Source organism: Micromys minutus, assembly GCF_963924665.1.
Source record: "Micromys minutus genome assembly, chromosome: 19".
NCBI lineage: Eukaryota > Metazoa > Chordata > Mammalia > Rodentia > Muridae > Micromys > Micromys minutus.
Window position 1 is genome coordinate 15,945,516 of NC_137954.1, and position 20,771 is coordinate 15,966,286.

General features: G+C 37.5%; 1 protein-coding gene across 2 annotated transcripts in view; it reads left to right on the forward strand.

Moving 5' to 3' along the window:
• CREB1 (cAMP responsive element binding protein 1) overlaps positions 1-20,771 on the forward strand; it is a 60,130-nt gene that overhangs the window by 9,215 nt on the left and 30,144 nt on the right. The window contains exons 2-4 of one of the 2 annotated variants that reach the window (XM_080933388.1): positions 7,574-7,695; positions 14,870-15,016; positions 15,729-15,770. In XM_080933388.1, the coding sequence (XP_080789514.1) occupies positions 7,582-7,695; positions 14,870-15,016; positions 15,729-15,770 (303 nt within the window). In that variant the 5' untranslated portion in view covers positions 7,574-7,581. The remainder of the gene's footprint in view (positions 1-7,573; positions 7,696-14,869; positions 15,017-15,728; positions 15,771-20,771) is intronic. The other variant, XM_080933387.1, reaches the window with a different exon arrangement.

The window sequence follows — 20,771 nt, forward strand, 5'->3', positions numbered from 1 at the left end:
ATAGTGCTGAGGTTGTGTTGATCAAAATAACTTCTTGAGAAGTCAGTGTCACGGTAGTAAAGAAGTATGTCTCCGTAGAAGGTTGGACTTCATGTTGATTATTTCAAGACCAAAACACTGAACTTAAAATAAATTGTCTCTCAAAACTGTACATAAGAAAAAATATTCTGTCTGATACTATAGTAGTGGATGCATGGCATTACATATTTGTCCAGATTCAGTGTGTAGTATCAAGAATAAACCATGATGTGAACAAATAAATAAACACAATAAAAATATATAAAGTTTGTATCATTGTCTACATTCTATTTATCAGCTTTATAGAATATCCATGGTCTATTTAAAATGTAGCCTGCTATATCTTTCATTTTTTTCATTTGCTGACTGTCTGGTAAGCAGCATATTAAAATGACTTGCATATTTCTCTTCTGTAGTTTCATTGTTGACTATAAAGACAGTTCTCTGCTTTTATAATATTGAAGACAGTGAGGGTAGCCCTGAAGCCTATAAATTCCTTACAGACCTCACAACATCTCTAGTTGTCTGGTTAAAGCCAGAATGTGAGTTCTCTACCCTTTACCCATCTTGCAGTCCCACCTGAGGGAGCTGAGTTTTCATTGTTCCATATTTGACTTGTAAATATTTCATCAAGAATTTCAAGACTAAGTTCAAAATCACTAACACTGCTGCTTAAACTTATAGACCTCTTAAAAAAACCCACCACCAACAAAATCAAAACGAGTAGGCATTCAGTGTCCATTGAATGTAGTCTCACACAGTCATTTAGGATTTGCTGACCACCTCAGAAAACTAAATATTTAACTGCAGGTCATACATAGCTTTGGGGTCCTTACATTTTGAGTATTGAACTAGTTTATAATGCAGAACTTAAAACTGCTTCCCTCTCTTTCGGTTGAAAACTACTTTATAAAATTAACTACTTGTTGAAGGTATGTAGTACTTTTTATTTTTAAAAAATGAGTTTCTGGGGCTGAAGAGATGGTTCATCAGCTAAGAGTACTGGATGCTCTTCCAGTTCACAACTGTCTGTAATGAGATCTGTGTCCTCTTCTGGCAAGTACCATATATACACACAAAACACTCATATATAAATAAAAATTTTTAAATGAGCTTCAAGATCCATTTGTAGCACTTTACATGTAGACATTGCCTAAAAGGGTCGGCTTTCCTAAAAGGCTCAGTGTAAAGAGCTGTGTGAGGTGGGTGTTAGTAAAGAAAGTTCACTGGAACGAGGTGGGATAAAAATGTTGCCAGAAAAGTGCTGTGGTTTGTTGGGTAAATATGCTTGCTGCTGGGCTTGATGGCCTGAGTTCAGTCCCAGGAACCTGCATGGTAGAAGGTAAGAGTCCACTACAGAAGCCCTCTGAGCAGCATACTTACACATGCACGTGGTAGATAAGACACTAGTACCATCATTAAAGATGACTACATAGTGCTGTAGAGTTGCAGTTGCTTACCAGGTACCAGAAAGCTTGTTTTTAGAATCACGTGTAGTCTCACCTTAAAGAAAATGTTTCCAGTACTGTAAACACAAGACAAAAAACTTGGATTTGATGTTTGACAGCTAGCTTGTTGAAAGAAACTATATACGAGATAGTCATGTCTTTTAAGTTACACAGTGTTTATATAAATCTCATAACATCTTGCTAGCTTACTCTTGCTGAATATTTGCTTGAGAACTGTCTTTTTCTTAAGCTGTTCTACATGTTAAACTGGTTAACACTGGCATTCCAATAACCTGGTAGTTACAAAACTACAGTAAACCATCAAATACTGAAATACACTTTCTCTGGTTAAGCAAACAAAGCAGGGGATTTAGTCAATACACTGCAGTGTTGCTATTTTCTGTCTTCATTTGGAGTAGTAGTTCACACTGGTGTTTATTTTTGGCATACATTGTCAATGAAAGGGTAAAGACTGAAAAGTCTCCCTTTGCATCTGGAATTTACTTTGTGCAACACGTGTTTGGGTACCTGCAGAGGCAAGAAGAATGTGATTTCCTGAAGCAGGGTTAGAGGTAGTTGTGAACCAACCGCCTGATGTGGGTGCTGGGACCTAAGTTTGATCGCTGAAGAGTAACAAAGACCTGTAACTGATGAGTTGTCTCTCCAGCCACTAGAGTTAATTTTAGTTATTACATTACAGTCACCTTCATATTACGTGTCTTGCCTTTGTTATCTAGAGAAGAAACTCTTTTTTTTAAAGATTTATTTATTTATTATATATGAGTATACTATAGCTATCTTCAGACACACCAGAAGAGGGCATCAGATCTCATCCCAGATGGTTGTGAGCCACCATGTGGTTGCTGGGAATTGAACTCAGGACCTCTGGAAGAGCAGTTGGTGCTCTTAACCACTGAGCCATCTCTCCAGCCCCCGAGAAGAAACTCTTAAGTGTAGATTCATTCTCTGTTTGAAAAGGGTCTTAATTAGGACTCAGAAAATTTGAGAAGAGAATTTAATAAACTTGATATAGATAGCATTTAGTTTACCTCATTGTCTGTCTTGTTCTTTCAAAATATACGTACAACACTTCCATTTTGTTAGAACATAATCAGTCTGACTTAATCTCAGGTTAAGACAGTTGAAGTTAATAAGTATTAAGTTGGGTATGTTTGTAAGTTAGCATACATATGATGACTGAATACTCCGTTTTCTTACCTGGTTTCAATGAAGGGATGCCATATTTACCACCAGGAGACTATTAGTCTCAGAAACTTGGAACATTGCTCAGTTTCTTTTGAAAACATACATTTCAGATCTGATAGATTAGACATGCAAAATGTCTAATGGCAAATGTTTCAAGGTGAACAAGAAAGAACTGCAAGGGGACAAGGCAGAGGCGTACAGCTGTGAAACATCTGTCACACAGAACCTGAGCTTTTGCCTCTCGTCAGTGACACTTCAGAAAAGGAGCATATATCAGAGGTGAAAGGATGAGCTGACAATGCTTTAAACTTCACAAAACTCAAAATAAGTACAAAAGAACTAGAAACCATTGTACCCCATGTAAGGCTGGTTATACTTCTGCAGAACATGTTTGCGTGTGTGTGTGTGTGTGTGTGTGTGTACATACATGTAGGTGCCTGTTGAAGCCAGAGGTGTCAGGTCCTTTGGAGCTGGGGATAGCTGAGTGTGAGCTGCTTGCTAGACACATGGCTGCTGGAAAACAAGCAGTCCTATGAGTGAGCTACATACACTCTGACTGCTGACTCATCTCCCTACCCAGTCAGTTGTTAAATTATGTGCTCAAATATACGCCTTTTGCTGAAGTTGCCCTAGAAACTTGAGTTCTGTTTATGTGGTTTCTTTAAATCCTTGGAATTTTAAGAGTTGAGGATGAGTTATGATCTAATTCCTACACTGAAAAATCTTTTCCTCATTTTTAACAAGTTATTTCCATTCTAACAAACAGCACATGTTCCATTAGTTAGAAAAGCATTTCTTTGAAATCTTATCTCACTTTAAAAGAATTAAATTTGAGTTTAAGGGCTTTAATAGCCAGGTTATAAGGAGATTTGATTTGTTTTGTTTTAAGATTTATTTCATTTTTAAGTATGTATGCAGGTGTAAGGCTGGGCATGTTTGTGCAGGTGCTAACAGAAGCCAGGAGATAGCCTTGGATCCAGGGGTTGGAGTTTCAGTTTATTGTGAGTTATTATTCCACTGCCTCCGGTGGGTGCTGGGAACTAAACTTAGGTACTCTGCAGGAACAGTATGTTCTGCAGAAAAAGTAGACACTGTTGACAATATCCAGCCCCCTGAACATAGATTTATTTCTCAAAAACTTGTAGAGTGTTGAAGATCTTAAAGACTGAGGTTCTTAAGAAATTCAGAATATTTTAGGAAAAAGAAGCAGAGGTATACAATCTTCTTTCACTTAGTGATTGTGAAAGTGGCAGTTTGGCTTTCTTTGGTAAGCTTTAATTTGCAGTTTGATGGCAATTTGTGTTAACTTTGTGTAGACAGATAGGGAGCCAGTGCTGCCAAATTTATTTCCGGTCCAGCACACTTCTGTGTTTGTGCTACTTACGGGAATTTAAATGCTAGCCTGTTAGACAGGTTCACTCGTCACCCTTCAGAATACTGGATAATATGCCACAAATAATATTGCCACTATTTATACTTGGCTAATTTTCCTACACACTTCCACCCTCTGATGTAGCATTTTATTTGCCTGTTTTCTTGTTCTGTTCCTGCACAGCAGAATGCAAGTTCTATAAAAGAAAGTTGTTTACAGTTTCACCCAATAACTTGAACAGTGCCTAGCATATAGAAGCATAATGCATATAATGTAAACTGATCAAATTTAAGCCTATTGTTAGTAAAGTATATTAATAAAATTATTTTGTTGTGAATTAGCCCATTGCAATTTTAAAATTCTAAGTCCAGTAACTTCAAGAGTTATGGTTTTAAAAATATACTTATGTACGTGGTGGGGGTGGTAGTGATGGCGGTTAGACTTTGTGGTGTCCATTTGGCTTTCTCTTTCTACAGTTCACGGGCTTCCTGGGATTAAAAGTCAGGCTGCCAGGATTGCATGGCAAAGCACCGTTACCTGCTGAGCTGTTGCCTCAGTACCAGGGACTAGTTTTTTGTTCAGGAACTCACAAATTGTTTCTGATAGGTAATTCTGTACCTGGATATGACACTGGGTTAGAAAAACTGAAGACCCTTCACATGGTGCTTCACAGTCTGTTCTTTCCACACTAGGAGACAAACAGGTGACATGAATGTGCCTACTTCAAACGTCAGCTCAGGCCAACTGGAAAGATGGTGTTGTAAGAAAGGAGAAGAGCAGGAGTGTTGGAATGGAGTCCAAGAACCTTCTCACCTGTCGTAGTTCTTACCAGCACTGTCTTCCTGGGAAAGACACTATTTATACCATTGCCCATTTGGTTGGCATCCATTTAAGCTAAAAGCTAACCATTTAAGACTGATTCCTGCCCCAAATAAGGGTCAGTAGTCACCACAATGAAGAGGTAATAAGATGCCAGCAGTTCAGTTGAGGACTTGTTGCTATTGGAAATAACCATAGTCTCCAATGATAGTAGTTCTCTAATGAGAATAGTATCTAGTTGCAGGGAGGGGATGTGAAAATCATAGCCCTGTTTTGACTGTCTGCAGCTATGACTACTTAAATTTTTCTGTTCTCTTATTATGGTTTAGAATTTCTATTTTCTGAACCAAAAACTCTAAAGGCAAGTAGTCTCAGGCTGTTCTCAATAGAAACAAGGGCTATGACCCATCTGTAGACTACCTTTGATCAAATGGTAGAGTGAAATTATGTGTGGATGGCAGCATAAGTATAAATAAGTAAATTAACAAAAATTTGAAGTGGTGTGGCTTGGAATAAAGTCTTTTAAAATGATCGTGTATATTTTATCTGCAAAGGAGTATTAAGGTGTTCATTTAACTTTGTTCCACATGCCATTTTCATTCAAGTCAAAGATGTAGATAAGTTTTGGGATAGCCAATTTGTTTCAGTTGTTTTTGTTTTGTTTTTTTTTTAACATTATGTTTTTATTAAATTTTTTTACTATAACAGGTATGATAATTTTGTAAGTTTTTATAACTAGGTTTTTTGTGGTTTTTTTCTTTATTTGCAAATACAGAGTGAACAGTGCAACCAAAATAAGTACTTTTACTTTAAAAACAAAAATGTGATGGGGCTGGAGAGAGAGCTCAGTAGTTAAGAGCAGTGGCTGCTCTTCCAGAGGACCCAGGTTCAATTCCCATCACCTATATGGCAGCTCACAACTGTAACTCCAGTTCCAGGGGATCTGACACTCTCACACAGGCATACATGTAGTGAAAACACTAATGCATATGAAAATAAGTAATTTTTTTAGGTGAGGTTTGAGAAAATGTTAGTGGGTCTCTCCAAATCACAGTTGAAATAGAATTTTGGTTCATAGCTCAGAAATATTCATGATTTTTGATATTGGTGAGTATTTCTTAAACTATACAAACACTCTTGAATCCCTAAAAGCAAAATAGTCTCCAACTAGTAATGATATTAAAGTATGCAAAAAGAATACCAAATGATGAGACTTGCCATCTTATAAAAGATTTTGTAGATATTTCCAGCTTAGTGTTTAATTCCCCAAATCCTTTTTATGGCCACACTTTGTTTTTTAATTATAAATGAGATTCTTCTGTATGTAATGTCATTATATTGTAGGCAGAGGTTTCTTTTTACTGCATTAATTCTTTTCATATCCTTTCTAAAAGTAATGTTTCTAGTTTTGAGGTATTAAAATCTATACCAGATACCTTTGAACTACTTTTTTTGTAAACTATTGTGAGTTTCATATTGATTCATAGTTGCGTTTTGCATGATATTGTGGTGGTCTTGGCAGTTACTTCTCCCAGTGCCTCAGGAGCTTTATAACTGTTCTAAATAACCATGTTGTCAAGTCTGGTGATCCTTTTTGCTTTGTCATCTATGTTTTATGGATACTGATATTTCTAACTTTTTATATTAATTTCTGAAATGGCATTTTATCTTCAACTTAAAGTATTATAAATAATGACTTGTTAAATAAGGATGAATGTCTATTTTGATTAGTTTTAGAGTCGTTTGGTAAAGCATTGAAATTTCTCTGGTATATGAGAGATAAGTATAGATATCACTCATGATAAATTCATTTTTGTCTGGTAATATGTAGGCACTGAGCTATAAGAGGCACACACTAGAAGTATTCCCCTTTTTCTTGTCCCCAAAATTATTTAGAAATGATTGCTTCCCCAGTTATCTGAAAACTTCCTAAAATCTGCATATAACTACTGCACCTAAGAGCTCTTGTCTCTTGATTCTTGCTGCTGTGAGGTGCTGGAACACTGCACAGATATGCAAAACCAGGTCCAAAGGTGCTAGAGTCCAACATTGACCTACCCATTCTTTGTGTGTGTGCATGTAGTGTCGTGTTGAGTGAGGAGTGAACACCATGACCTTCTTGGTGTTTGAAGTCTCTGATTAGGCTCTGGCTTTTTTTATTAGTTTTTTTTTTTTTTTTTTTTTACCTCTGTGGCCCCCCTATGTGGGCTTTTGATTTGCCCTGTCACCAGTTACATGCTAGGGAGCAGCTTACAGTTGCTCTTCTTGCTTTGACAGGATGAAATACCTAGAGGGATCTGAAGCCAGAATCTCAGACCTGACTTCACTCCTGCTTTCTCCGTCCTTTCTGAACCTAACTGGTACAGCTTGGGAAAATCAGCTTTGATGCCACCTTTGGCCTCCTCAGTAGTAAAGGACCAATCAAGAGAGGGACCATTCCTTATTTCCTATTAGGAAGAAACACCCAAAGAAGACTTTGTATTTTTTTTTCTTTTTTTGTTGTTGTTGTTATTTGATGTTACTAGAGTTTATAGCTAAGCAGATTTGAGCAAGTTGAGTAAAAGGTCAGCTGCATTCTGTTTTAACTAGATCACTAAGTACATTACTAACCCAACCCAAGTAGCCTATTTATATAACTTGAAATTTGCCTTTAAAGTAACGCAAGTACAAAGCACTGTAGTGCTTGTAACGCTCTTCCATATTATTGTAGGTAACTAAATGACCATGGAATCTGGAGCAGACAACCAGCAGAGTGGAGATGCTGCTGTAACAGAAGCTGAAAATCAACAAATGACAGTTCAAGCCCAGCCACAGATTGCCACATTAGCCCAGGTATAAAACACATGGAGAGTTTGCAACTCTCTTCTAGGAGTAATACGTTTCCAAGAGAATTTAATTTTTAATAAAACTATACATAGAATGAGCTTTAGGATGGAAATTTTCTTAAGAATATCAGAATTCCTGTTCAGTATTAGCATTAGCTTATGTTTAAAAATGAAAGTAATGATTAATTAACATATTAGTAAAATGTATCATTAAACATTAATATAGTATGTGTAGTGACATGATTCAGAAATAATTACTTTTTTATTAATAAATGAATTGGCCCTTTCAAGACAATGACAGCTGCCTTGTTTTTTATTTGGTTTTTTTAATTATTATTTTTGTTTTAAATACCACACAGTCTTATTTTGGGACCTGGAGGTGCAGATGATTTGGAAGCCTTAGTTTATATATTCTAATACTAACAAGCAGAATAAACAAAGCAGTCGATGTGTGAGTCAGTCCTAAGGGCAATAGCAGAGTTCTTTCCTGAGCATTTGAAAGCCATTCATCTGGTTTAAGTGTCCTGTCCTTAAGGCTGTCTTCTCTGTGTTGGCTTTACTGCTCTCATCTGTTTTTCTTTATTAACATCTTTGCTTAAATATTAGTGAAAACAGTGCTTAAGAAAAAAACCAAGTAAATATTAAACCTGCTATGGTAAGAATGTGGTATTTCCTTCTCCCATTTTTGGATCCAGAATGTCACTGTGTAGCCCTGGGTGGCCTCAATTTCACAGTGATCCACCTTTCTTTGGATTAAAGATGTGTAGTACCACACCTGGCTGTTTTCCTCTTTAAAGTGAAGGCTCCCAAAGAAAACTAATCCTGGCAGAGCTTTGCTTTGCTTATCTTCAGTTTCTTCAGGAGTTAAAAATCTCCAGTGGAAGTGGCTGATTAGAATAAATCCTGGGAAACAGGACTCACCACAGCTGGGATGAGGGTGGGAGGGAGTCAGATACTGGAGCTGCAGGCCAAATAGTCAGGGTGAGCAAGCTTGTCCTATCTTATAAGAACAGGGGTTCCCTGGAGATCTCAGGAGTAAGACATGAGTTTAATAGATCAGATGAGGCAGCAGCACTTAGTACAGGCTTAGTAAAACAGGCCCAGAGAAACTGGGGCTCATCTGCTCACTTAGCTGAGTTGTCTCCTTGTGATGACAGTCTTCAGCATGTTATCCATCTGCTCACCATAGTCTATCCACCTTGGTTGTTCCTGAGGTGACTTTATAAAGTCACCTTAGAAATTCTTTTTGTTCTCATGACTTTTTCTTAGAAAAATTGTATTCTTGATGAAGAATGTAGGTATCATAATTTTGAGAAGATTAATAGGGGTAAGAATTCTTGATAAGACATTTTCTTTGGAAGTTTTCTATGGTCCATTTAGTGCTGCTTACAAATTTTTAGAAGAAATTTCATTTCTTATATCTGATATGTTATAAAATACCTTAGATCTTACAATGAGTACTAATAAATTAGTTCATTTTTTTCCCTCTGTATTCAATGATCTTTTTTATAGTGGAAACTCACCCTCTGTTTTAGGACATTCTTTCAATTAGTTGTTGCTGGTTTTGTTTTTCATGTGTGTCAGGATCCTTGTGATCCAGGTGTTATGCTTCTGGGACTGGTTTTGTAGTGGTATTGTTTTGTTTGTTCATTTTCCTTGCAACTTTTCGATCTTTTTGCTCTACTTTCTAGGAGTGTATTCACTCCATCTTGCCTGCTGAATTCTTTAAACAGTTCATTTACAAAACATGGGTATTTTTTTTAAAGAAGCCATGCAACATTTTTTTAGATTTATTTTATGTATACAGCATTCTGCCTACACTTATCCCTGCAGCCCAGAGAGAGCACCAGATCTCATTGTAGATGGTTTTGAGCCATCTTGTGGTTGGTGGGAACTGAATTGAGGACCTCTGGAAGAGCAGTCAATGCTCTTTTTTTAAAAAAGATTTATTTATTTATTTAATGTATATGAGAACACTGTATGTGTCTTCAGACACACCAGAAGAGGGCATAGGATCCCATTACAGATGGTTGTGAGCCACCATGTGGTTGCTGGGAATTGAACTCAGGACCTCTGGAAGAGCAGTGAGTGCTCTTAACCGCTGAGCCATCTCTCCAGCCTGCAGTCAATGCTCTTAACCACTGCCCTGGCTGCTGAATTGCTATCATGTTTCCAAGAGTGTTCTTGTTTTTTCCCTGGGTAGTCTTTTGGTATTTTCATAGTATCTTGTGTTTTATAGTATCCTGAATATTCTCAGAATAAGAGATTTGTTTGGGAGATTGTTTTGCCTTATTTGGTAGTTATTTTGAGTTTCTATTTTTCACGTGGCCATAACTCTTCATCTTCATTTCCATTTGCTTTAGTCTCCATCTTTCCTAGTAGAGGCATTCACTAAAATTCTTAATACTCTGTGAATGTCTGCTCAGGATTAAAGTAGAGGGAGACTAGGGTTTAGGATTGTAGCTTAATGGTAGAACATGTACTTAGCACATGTAAAGCTCTGGGCTCATGCCCTAACGTTAAGTGAGTCATAGACAGATATAAAATGACTAAGAAGCTACTTTGGAAGCTTTGTGGATATATTTGTAGCCCAACAGCTCTAAACCAGGAACTTAACTGTAGGATAGTAGTGGTCTTAACTGTTAGTACCTTGGATCTTGAATTTGACCAGGTCTCACTAATCCTCTGTTTATATATAAAGGGCCTCTAAAAGTTTCACTAACCCTCTGTTTATATATAAAGGGTCTGAGAGCCAGGGAAAGAAGAAGGCTGGGGTGTCACAGTGACTCTCAGTAAGCCTGGTATGATGTGGTTAAGACCCATTATCTGTGTAATTCTGCACTGCTCTCTCACAGCGGGCCAGACTTCTCTGCTGCAGGATTGAGAAAGGACTCATTTGTTTAAAGAGTTTTCAATGTGCCCTTTATCTATTTCCAGCCCTTCTCTTTATGCTTCCCTTTACAGTGCTGGAGATCACGAGCATCTGCATCTTTGTGGTACAAGGCAGGCTCTCCGTCCTCCATGATTGAACCATCTGTGGCCCTCTTAACTTGTTACTGTTGACCCCTCTGTGCTCCAGCCTCCAAGACTCCACTGCCTCCTTTCCTAGTTCCCTCACTTACATGATTATGCATATAGAAGTGAAATCAGCTTCATGAACTACAACTCAGAATCCAGAAGGGAACATGTTCAGCTTACTATTAGGCAGCCTTTCAGCATGTAAGACTTAGAATGGAATGTGTAGTTGACCATAGATTTTAAGAAAGCTTTTCTCCTTTCTTCTTGTCCAGTTACAGTTACACTTTTTAGGTTATTCATCTGAGTTTCTAACAAAAACACTACACTTATAAAACATCTTTTATTTTTTGAGCATTTGATACATGTATATATGTGTCATGTTTCTTACCTCTATACCTTTTTACTCCTGCCAGACCTCTTTCGAGATACCTTCTACTTTGTTGTCTCCTGGTGGTTGTTGTTGTGACCCAGTGAGTGTGATTATGAATGCTTATATGAATGTGAGTGTGGAGTTACATAACAACTTGTCAGTGGCTGTCTCTCTCCCAGCAATCATTAACTGCTAATAGTTCCTCAGAGAGCTTATGAAGTCCTACCTCCATCCATGGTAGAATGTTACAGACCCCATCTTATACATGATTCATACAGGAAATCAGAGTTGTAACAGTTTAGTGTAATAGCAATGTCATGCCCAGAACTCAGTTTTCCAGCATTCCTTCCCATCCTCTATTAGAGCCCTTTTAACTCCTCTCTTAAATCATTCCCTGGGCCTTGAGGAAGGTGTATCTCATAGATGTTGACATAACCTCCTGCTAATTCTGACTCCAGATAACGTTTTCATGCCATTCTTTTTAAATAGTAGGAAAACATTGTAAAGCTAAGGAAAAGTGATTATGATTTTGTCAATGAATAGGAAGGGGAAGAAAGCAAGTAGTAAAGGAAGAAAGATAATATTTTACTTTTAGAATTTAAGGTTTAAAATACCTGTGGTTTTGACCATGAGAATGTATCATTTTAGTTTATTAGGAGAGTGCATGATTATGTAGGCTGGCCTCACACTTGGAGTGGTAGTCCTTCCTCAGCCTCCTCAGCCCTGGGATTACAGATGTTTAGTTAGCACCACACACAGATGGGAATGTCAGACTTTAATAAATTCAAGCAAAAAGTAATAGTAGGGCTTTTCTAAGCAATAAATAATTAAAGATAATGGACTGCTATGTAGCAATATTTTTAGTAAGACTATGTAAAGATAATTTATATTTTAAAACCAAAGAATAAGTTTCATGGTAGTATGTTGTAAAAGTTGAATTTGTCTGTGAGTCTTGAGAAACATCTTTCAAGCTTGTCTCACTTTTGACCAGGCCATATGCTTTCCAAGATTGTGAATGTGGTCCAACACATTTGTAAATGACATTACAATGTCAAAAGATAGGACACCTGTGATAAGAGAGTGCTTGCCTAGAGTTTGATCAATGGCACAGAATAAAAATAACTAGAATGCAGCAAAAATGCCATGGTAGTTCTGCAAGATATGGGATTTCTGGACAGGCCTTATCGGACAAGCTTGTGATAGCAGCTTCTTGAGAGTCTGAGTAGGGGGATCATAAATTTGCGATCAGCCTCGGTAATCAAGTGAGACACTGACCTAAAATTGGGAAAAGAGGAGGGCTGGTGCTACATTTCCATGTTAGATTACTTGTCTGCTTTGATTTCATCAATGACTGTCATGCACACATGAAAGAGGGCTTCTTTAATACTTCATGTTTAGTTTATATGTCTATGTAGACTTAAATGTGAGGAACCTTGTTGAATAACTAAGATAGAAATCACTGGATTAGCTTCTAATGTTCACCCTTAAAGGAAGCATGGAAGAAGTCACTGATGTTGTAATTGCTTCAAATACGCAAATAGCTTTCCTGTGGAATTTAGATGAGACACTCGGCTCATGATAACTTTATGGCTGAGTCTTTCAAACCTGAGGGGACAGTGTCCTTAGTTTCCTCTTAAGATCTGTCATTACAAACAGGACAAAGTGCGCAGCTCTGCAGATAGTCCTGGCACCACATCTGTAGAACCAGGTAAAAGGAAACATGACTCAAAGTGACCAGAGAAAATAGGACAAATACAGAGGGATTTCGTGGCTGTCTAAGGAAAAGAAACTTCTAGTTTTAATCTGTGTGCTAAAGATAACTTGTCTTCAAGAAATCTTTCCTCCAGCTTCAATCTTGCTGGGTCTACTTGTAAATTCACACCTTTCACCACAGTCCCAGCTCTCCCAAACCCTGTCCCTCTTTCTTTCTGTCTCATCTTTAATTCCTCTCTTCAGACAGCCATTCAGTAATCCCTTGATCTGCCTGTAGGTGTTCATACAAGTTGCTTCTCGGACCTGTCCTTACTACCTACTACCCTATTTCTGGCTCTCATCATCCTGCCCTAATTATAGTCTTTCTCATGGTACACCACCTCCACTTTTCTCTCTGGGAAGTGCATATCTATCATTCAGCCACTAAAGTGATTGATCTAAAATGCAAACTTCAAAAAATTTCAGTACTTCTTCCTATATTCTCAGAATAAATGAGGTTTTGTGTTTGAGACATAGCTTTGAATGGCTCAGGCTGGCTTTGCTTGGACTTTACAGCAATCCTTCTGCCCCAGTATCTTTGGAATTACAAACCAGTGCCACTTTTACAAATTAAAACACAAGGTTTTTGTTTGTTTTGAGACAGGGTCTCACTACACCTCTGGCTTGCCTGAAACTAGCTATCTCTGCCTTTCAAGTGCCAGGCTTAAAGGCATGAGATATTAGGTCTGGCTTGAAAGCTTTTTTAATCTGACATATAGAGAGGTGTGGGGTCTTTTGTTTGTTTGTTTTTTATTTATTTCGTGTATAGTACACTGTTGCTATCTTCAGACACACCAGAAGAGGGCATCAGATCCCATTACAGATGGTTGTGAGCCACCATGTGGTTGCTGGGAATTGAACTCGGGACCTCTGGAAAAGCAGTCAGTGCTCTTAACCTGAGCCATCTCTCCAGCCCTAGACCATTGAAGCCTTTTAGAACTTCTGTTACTTTTTCTCTGTTTCTGACATTAACAACAGTGTGTGTCTTTTCTCCATTTTACATATATATACACTCACATATACATACACATGCATACACATACCAAACACACATGCATGCACATGCACTACACATACACATGAGTGTACACACACACACACACACACACACACAGGTCAATAACTGAAAGCAGGGTCCTATATCTTTTTTTTTTTTTTTTTTTTTTTTTTTTGTGGTTTTTATTATAACATTGTTCTATCTTAAACATGCTGGAACTTAGGAACAATAAATACTATTTGATAGACAGGTAAATAAATTTAGGAGCCCCTGAGATTTGAATCATTGAATCAAAAGCTAGTTTCCTTTTAATATTCTTTCAGCTCTGCTCCTTTATTCATTCAAAATGAAAACACGCCTTAAAATTCCTCCCGTTACCAGATTAGTGTTCTTATGAATGGGAGAAATTGAAAATTTTAATTACAGTGCATGTACTTTCTTGTTAATGAAAAAGCATACTGTAATTAGTCTAAAGTAGTATAATAAAGTCTTTTATTTAGAATGTGTTGTTCCGAACTTAGTAAGTCCTTATTGCCCAAATTGGAAAAGTTAAGATTTTAAAACACGGTTTAACACCAGGGTGTTCTGAAAACTTTTGTGCTTAAGGCCAGCATGTCTGCTGTTAACCTTGGGTGAATCAGTCTCAGCATATTTTTGTCATTAAGTAAATATAATCCTTATTACTCAGCTTTTAATTTAAAAAGAGAGAAAGAAAACTTGGATACAGCAAAGCAGACAGGAGAATGTAGAGCACCATATGAGTGGGATGTTCATCAGCCGCCAGAGGATGACTGGGTTACATGCTTTGAAGCTCCAGGAGATAGCTGGCTCTTAGTAGGTGCTTTGTTTTGTCACCTGGGAAGGGCTGATTTGTAGGGTTTGAACTTTTTTAAAAAAGTATTAAATTGTTGGTTTCTTGAACATTGTTAAATACATATTGAGCAGGAAGGTCATAGTTTTGCTTATTAGAAGTCACTTTATATTAAACATGAGTAGTCCCACAAAGGTTGCTGTGGTGGTCATTGCTTTTCGTGTTTTCTACAGGTATCCATGCCAGCAGCCCATGCGACTTCATCTGCTCCCACTGTAACCTTAGTACAGCTGCCCAATGGACAGACAGTCCAGGTCCATGGGGTCATCCAGGCGGCGCAGCCATCGGTCATTCAGTCTCCACAAGTGCAAACAGTTCAGGTATGTGTGGAACAGATTCTCTGTGTACTTTAACAACTTGTTTATAGCCATTTCTGTCTCTTTTCATTAGTTGTGAAAATAAGGACACATCTAGTTTAGATTTATTTTACTTGATAGTACAGGAGTATATTGTATCTGCATAGTTCTGTTATATATTCCAAGTCAGACCTTAAGAGAATTAACTTTTTTTAAGCTTCAAAAGAAAAAGCATTTATTTAGAGAAAGACAGATAGTAAATACATGTGATAAATGGAAATGTTGGGGAAGACTATAGGACTGATGTACCTCAATTAAGGAAAATCAACTTAAAATGAACCTAAGTTTGTATGGGGGAAGTTTGTAATGATAAAACTTAATTAATAACCTTATTCAAGATAGGATTTGTACTTGGAGATCACATCAGACATCATATTACCTATTGAGCTTTTAGGTAGAGTATATAACTGAAATAATACTATATTCAGAAGGTATATAATAAGGATCATTGATTATATCACATATATCTGAATCTTTGGAGTTTGCTCCTTTGGGGTAAAGGGAATAAAGGTGCTCTGGTTGCCTGAAGATAACTACAGAGGTCTAGGGAGCCAAGAACAGTAACAGGATAATTCTTTGCAAATCAGCTAATTGAAGGAAAAAGCAAACAAAGACTGAACATTCATGCAAGTAGGCCATAACCCCAGCCTCCCATTTCATATTTTTTACTTCACAGTCTTCCTGTAAGGACTTAAAAAGACTTTTCTCCGGAACTCAGGTGAGTCCTAGGTCCTAGATTTGAAGAAAAATTTTTTTAGAAAGGATGGTGAGAAATTATTTATGTCTTTGTCCTTCTCTGTGAACATGGAATTGCAGGGTTTGGGTCAAACTCCATGCCTCTGTTGTACTGCCTACTGCTGAGTCACTCTCGGGTCCCTAACAGCTCTCTTCCAGCCCGTAGCCCAGAACTGCATTTCTCACTCTTCTGAGAAAAGGAAGCTGAACCTCCTGAGGACTGGACAGTTCAATGAAGCCTAACTGCTGAAGTACTGTGTGGCTAGCCAGAGTATGCCTCTCTAAAATTGGGACCTGGTGACCCCAAGAACTAAGCAAACCTAATTCGTTTCTGTCAAACTTCTTTCTTTCCCTTCTTTCCATACACCCTTTCTACTGTTCAGAAAAGTTTCAAGACTCAACAAGCATCTATTTTTCTCCAGTGTTTCTTATAAGATGTATGTTTGATTTCTCTTGCTCAGCCTTGGCTGTTTCCTTCTAGAGGAGAACTGCCGTGCTTTCTTTGTATGGTAGCCAGAACTGATTGATACTTGTGCAGAGGGGAAAGGTGCTTCCTCCTGTGTCCTGGAACCATTCTGTTACTGTCATTATACCCACATTAGGTTTCTGATGCCAAGCTATTGAGTTGATTTAACCTCCTCTACTCTTTTTTCTTCTTTTGTGCTTCTGGTTTGCTTTAACACTTATAGGATAGAGAACTGTTGTCATATAAAATCCTATAGTTACCAATTTCCTGAAGATACTAGGAATGGACCTTACTAACAGGCAGTGACAGCATTAGCCAAATCAAGGCCTGTTTTTGAGAAACTACGTGATAAGAAGTAGTCCTGTGACTTAGTTTGTTTTTTATGGAATGCCACCTCACCATCCTCCATATGATCTAATTCCATGCCTGAATTCTCTAGAGCTTGGCTTGCTAGTCAAGAGTTTTAGAGACCAGACCTACTTTGGATAATAATAGCTCAAGTGATGTTGACCGCAAACAGCCCTTACTTTCCCTTTCATTTACAGAAAGTTCTTGTTATTAAAAATTAAAGTTAGGCTACAAAGTATGTATTACAGTATTTTAATTAATAAAATAATGGCATTTAATTGTTGCCTTTATTCTTATTTTTAACCTTAGGGCAAAATAATTTAAACTCAAGTATTAAATGTCCTTAACTTTGATAGAAATCTGGGTTTGTCTTTTCAAGAATAGCATTTTTATCACAGTGAGCTATACTTATAACTTTAAAAGTCCATGTTTGAAAAAGTTCTAGAAGCCTGGACCATATGTGCTTCTTTTTCATTAAGTACTCTAAACCAGGAGAATGTGTTGAGCTTTGATGATTATTTGATCAGCTAGCAGTGGTCAGTGTTAATAACTAGGAAGTAATGGATTAAAATAGGTCATCAAACAGGGTCAAAGTATCCCTCAACCCTCTGGATGGTAGAATGCTAGTGTTATGTATAAGGTTTCCAAAATATACAAGGTATGCATCTCCTAGTGGGAGACTAAGGATAGTAGGACTTGATATAGTAATATTAGAGACTGAGCTGTGGTAATTTAGTATGTGTAGTATGCATCTTCTCTTTACTGCCTTAATTTATTCTTACATGTATAAATCACATCTCACAGATGATGTGAGATTCTTGCAAAAATGACGGCAGTTTCACAGTGTATTCAGGGTTAGTAGTGGCACTTACCAGTTTGGGCCACATTTCAATATAGTGCTGTCTAAATGTACTAAAAAGGATTCATAGACTTAATGAGAGTAAATTATTGCATCCATTTCTTCAACAAATTTCTAGGTGCTATCAAAGACTATTGATCACATGCTGTGTGCCAGTCATTGTTCTAGGTGCTATCAAAGACAGCAGTGAACAAGCTACATCCCTGTTCTCATGAGGATCACATTTGAGGGAAGAGAGACATACTGTGAGAAAATAAGATGTCAGGTGAGGATAAGTGTTGCAGAGTTAATAACACAGGGGAAAGGGCAGAGCAAGATGCAGAGGGAGTGTGCTGTCTCATTGAAGGTGGTTGGGGAGCAGAAACCAGATAGCAGGAGAGGCATCTAAGCCAAGCCAAAGATGTGGAAATGAGGATGTTTGTCATTTGAAAGAGTAGCATGTTCTTGCTGGTTACCTAAGTAAAGAGAGGGAGAAAGGGGAGGAAAGCAATGGAGACACTCAGTGTTCATAAATGGATACTTTGATGTGATGGAGACAGAGGTAGAGTGTACCACTCAGTGGATCTGTTCTCTGGCTGTCATACAGCATTGCTGTGTCTGAATTAAGAATAGGTAGTCAGTTTGGGGGAGTTGGGAAGGGTATTTGGTTTTTGTTTTGTTGGCTCAAGACAAGTGTTCCAAAATTTCTGATCTTCTTGTTGATGGCAAGCAAGAACTTTGAAGGGATATTTTACCTAATAGAAATTCCTTCGTACTATCATTGGGGACAGGGGCTTTAGCCACAAATGAAAGGATTATTACTTTTTAGAAGAAATTCTGGAGAGAAATTTGAAAATGCTTTCTTAACGTATTTCATGGTGAACAGTTTATATTTTGTACTCAATCTTTAAAGACTTAGAGTTCGCACTATCTCAGCCTTAGGAGCTGCTGAACTTTGCTGCTAAGTATGAGACTAGCTGGGCATGTGGCCACATTTTACACACTAGCATGGGTAAGCAGAGTTGAGAGAGAGACAGGAATGGATCTCTGAGTTAAAGCCCGGCCTGGCCTACAGGGCAAGTTTCAGGCCACTTGGAGGTTTACGTATTAAGATATTGTTACATAAAAGGAAAAAAAAACAACATATCTTCTTGCTAGAGTGCAATACAATAACTGTACATTGGATATATCTTAACACTTACCTCATTGATACATGGAAATGAAAATAATTATTTTCTAAGCACAGCTAAAAGGCACTTAATTTTGTTAGTCTCTATGCTTACTTAGAGTTCTCTTTTAAATTGGTAGATATCCAGCCACGTTTCCAAAAATGCAGGCCTAGGTGGGCAGGTTAAGTATTACTATATAGGCCGTCCTCAAAGGCTTTGCATCAGTGCTGGGATTAAAGGCATGTACCTCCATGCTTGACTTGAATCACTGTTGAAAGATGTTAATGATATTTTGGGTTTTCAAGACAAGCTTTCTCTGTGTAGCCTTAGCTGTCTCAGAACTAGGTCTGTACACTGTGTTGACCCCTGGCCCATTAGAGATAATGCCTGCCACTACCTCCTGAGTGGTGGGATTAAAGATGTATGTCACCACTGCCTGGCTGTTAGTGATCTATTAATGAAGCACATTTAATGACATTGTTCTTACTGTTAGTGAAAAACTTAATTCTACTTGAATATATTATTTAATATTTATCCTATCCTAAGAACTTTTAATATAAATATTGACATTTAAAATTTACAAATAAACATATATGCCCATATGAAATTTGCTTATTGTCTGCATGTATCCTATACAAGATGTGAATGCCTGGTACCTACTGATGCCAGAAGGAGGGTATTCTGAGGATTGGGTTAGACATGGTTGTGAGCTTCTGAGTGCGTGCTGGAAATTGAACCCCGGTCCTTTGGAATATCAGCTGGTATTCTTACCTGGTTGCCATTTCTCCAACAACCGTTGTCTTATTTGTAATGGAGATAGATCAAGTTTGAAGATCTGGGCTCTTTTGATCCATTGAGTGAAAAGTTATCTAAACCAGGAGTCTTAATCCCAGCCAAGCAAAACACTTTAAATTTGCAAAGGATTGTATAGTTTTAATAATGTTTTATCATTTCTTAATTTCTAGTCACTTTATAATTCCTTTTAACTTTCAAAATAAAAATAAATAATGGTTTGGGTTTTGGAAATGTCCAGACTACTACAAACAACCAAAGGTAAAAACCTGCTTAAGGAATTTGGGGAGACAGACATGGACATGACGGAGTGTGAGGACAGAGGGAAGGGTTCTATTACTGGAATGTGATAATTATGAAACCTGTATTAGGCTTCTAATTTTAAATGATTAATTTCTTACATTTATCAATAGTTATAAAATTGCATCTTGATATTTTTATTAGTGTCAAAATCACGTATCCTGTATGATTTGTCTGAATACATGAGACTTCATTTTTCAAGAGTAGCTTAATTCACAGCAAAATTGAAAGTTACAAAGTTTTCCCATGTATTCCTGGCCCCCACATGCATAGCTTCTTCCATGTTAACACCCCAATTCCCCAGATTGCTACATTTGTTAGAACTGCTGCCTTATAATCTAAGCCCGAGTGTAAGATGGTTCTCAGAGTTGGTATGCTTTATAGCCATGTGGTTTGGGTTTTTCTCATTTCAGTTAATTCTTTCTGTTTCAAATGGCAAAATCTTTTAGATTAGAGAAAGGCAACAAAATTCATTGAGTTGGTGTAGGAAACAAAGTTACAACTAAAAAAAAGCAGAATTTTATTTCAAAACTTATCTGTACTTAGTTTGTTTATTTATATATTTAGATTTTTGTTGAATCACAGCCCTGGTTGACTTTGGACTTATTATATGGCATGTAAAACCTTGAAGTACTGATCCTCTGTCTCCATCTCCCAAGTTCTAGGTTTGTACACATCAGGTACCATACTTACTTTCATATGGTGCTGAGGGTCAAACCCAGGGTTTTGCTCATGTTAAGCAAACACTACCAATTGCACTACCTCCCCAAGGAGTGGCAGTACATACCCGTAGCTCCAGCATTTGGAAGCAGGGCTAGGAAGTCTGAGGTCAGCCTAGGTGACCAGCAAAGACTATCTGCTTTGTCTTTCACCCAGGTAAAAATATTAAGATGGTTGTAAGGATGGGGTATATCGTGTGTGAGAGTCAAGCAGAGGTAGAAAGTCAAAGAGGAGCGAAGATTAGCCAAAATAAGTACATTTGCCACAGTAGTGCCTACTATGCAAGTATTTACTGGCATTGACTTTTCCTTTTTCTAAGTTCTTTTTTCTTTTCCAGGCTTCTGATCTTTT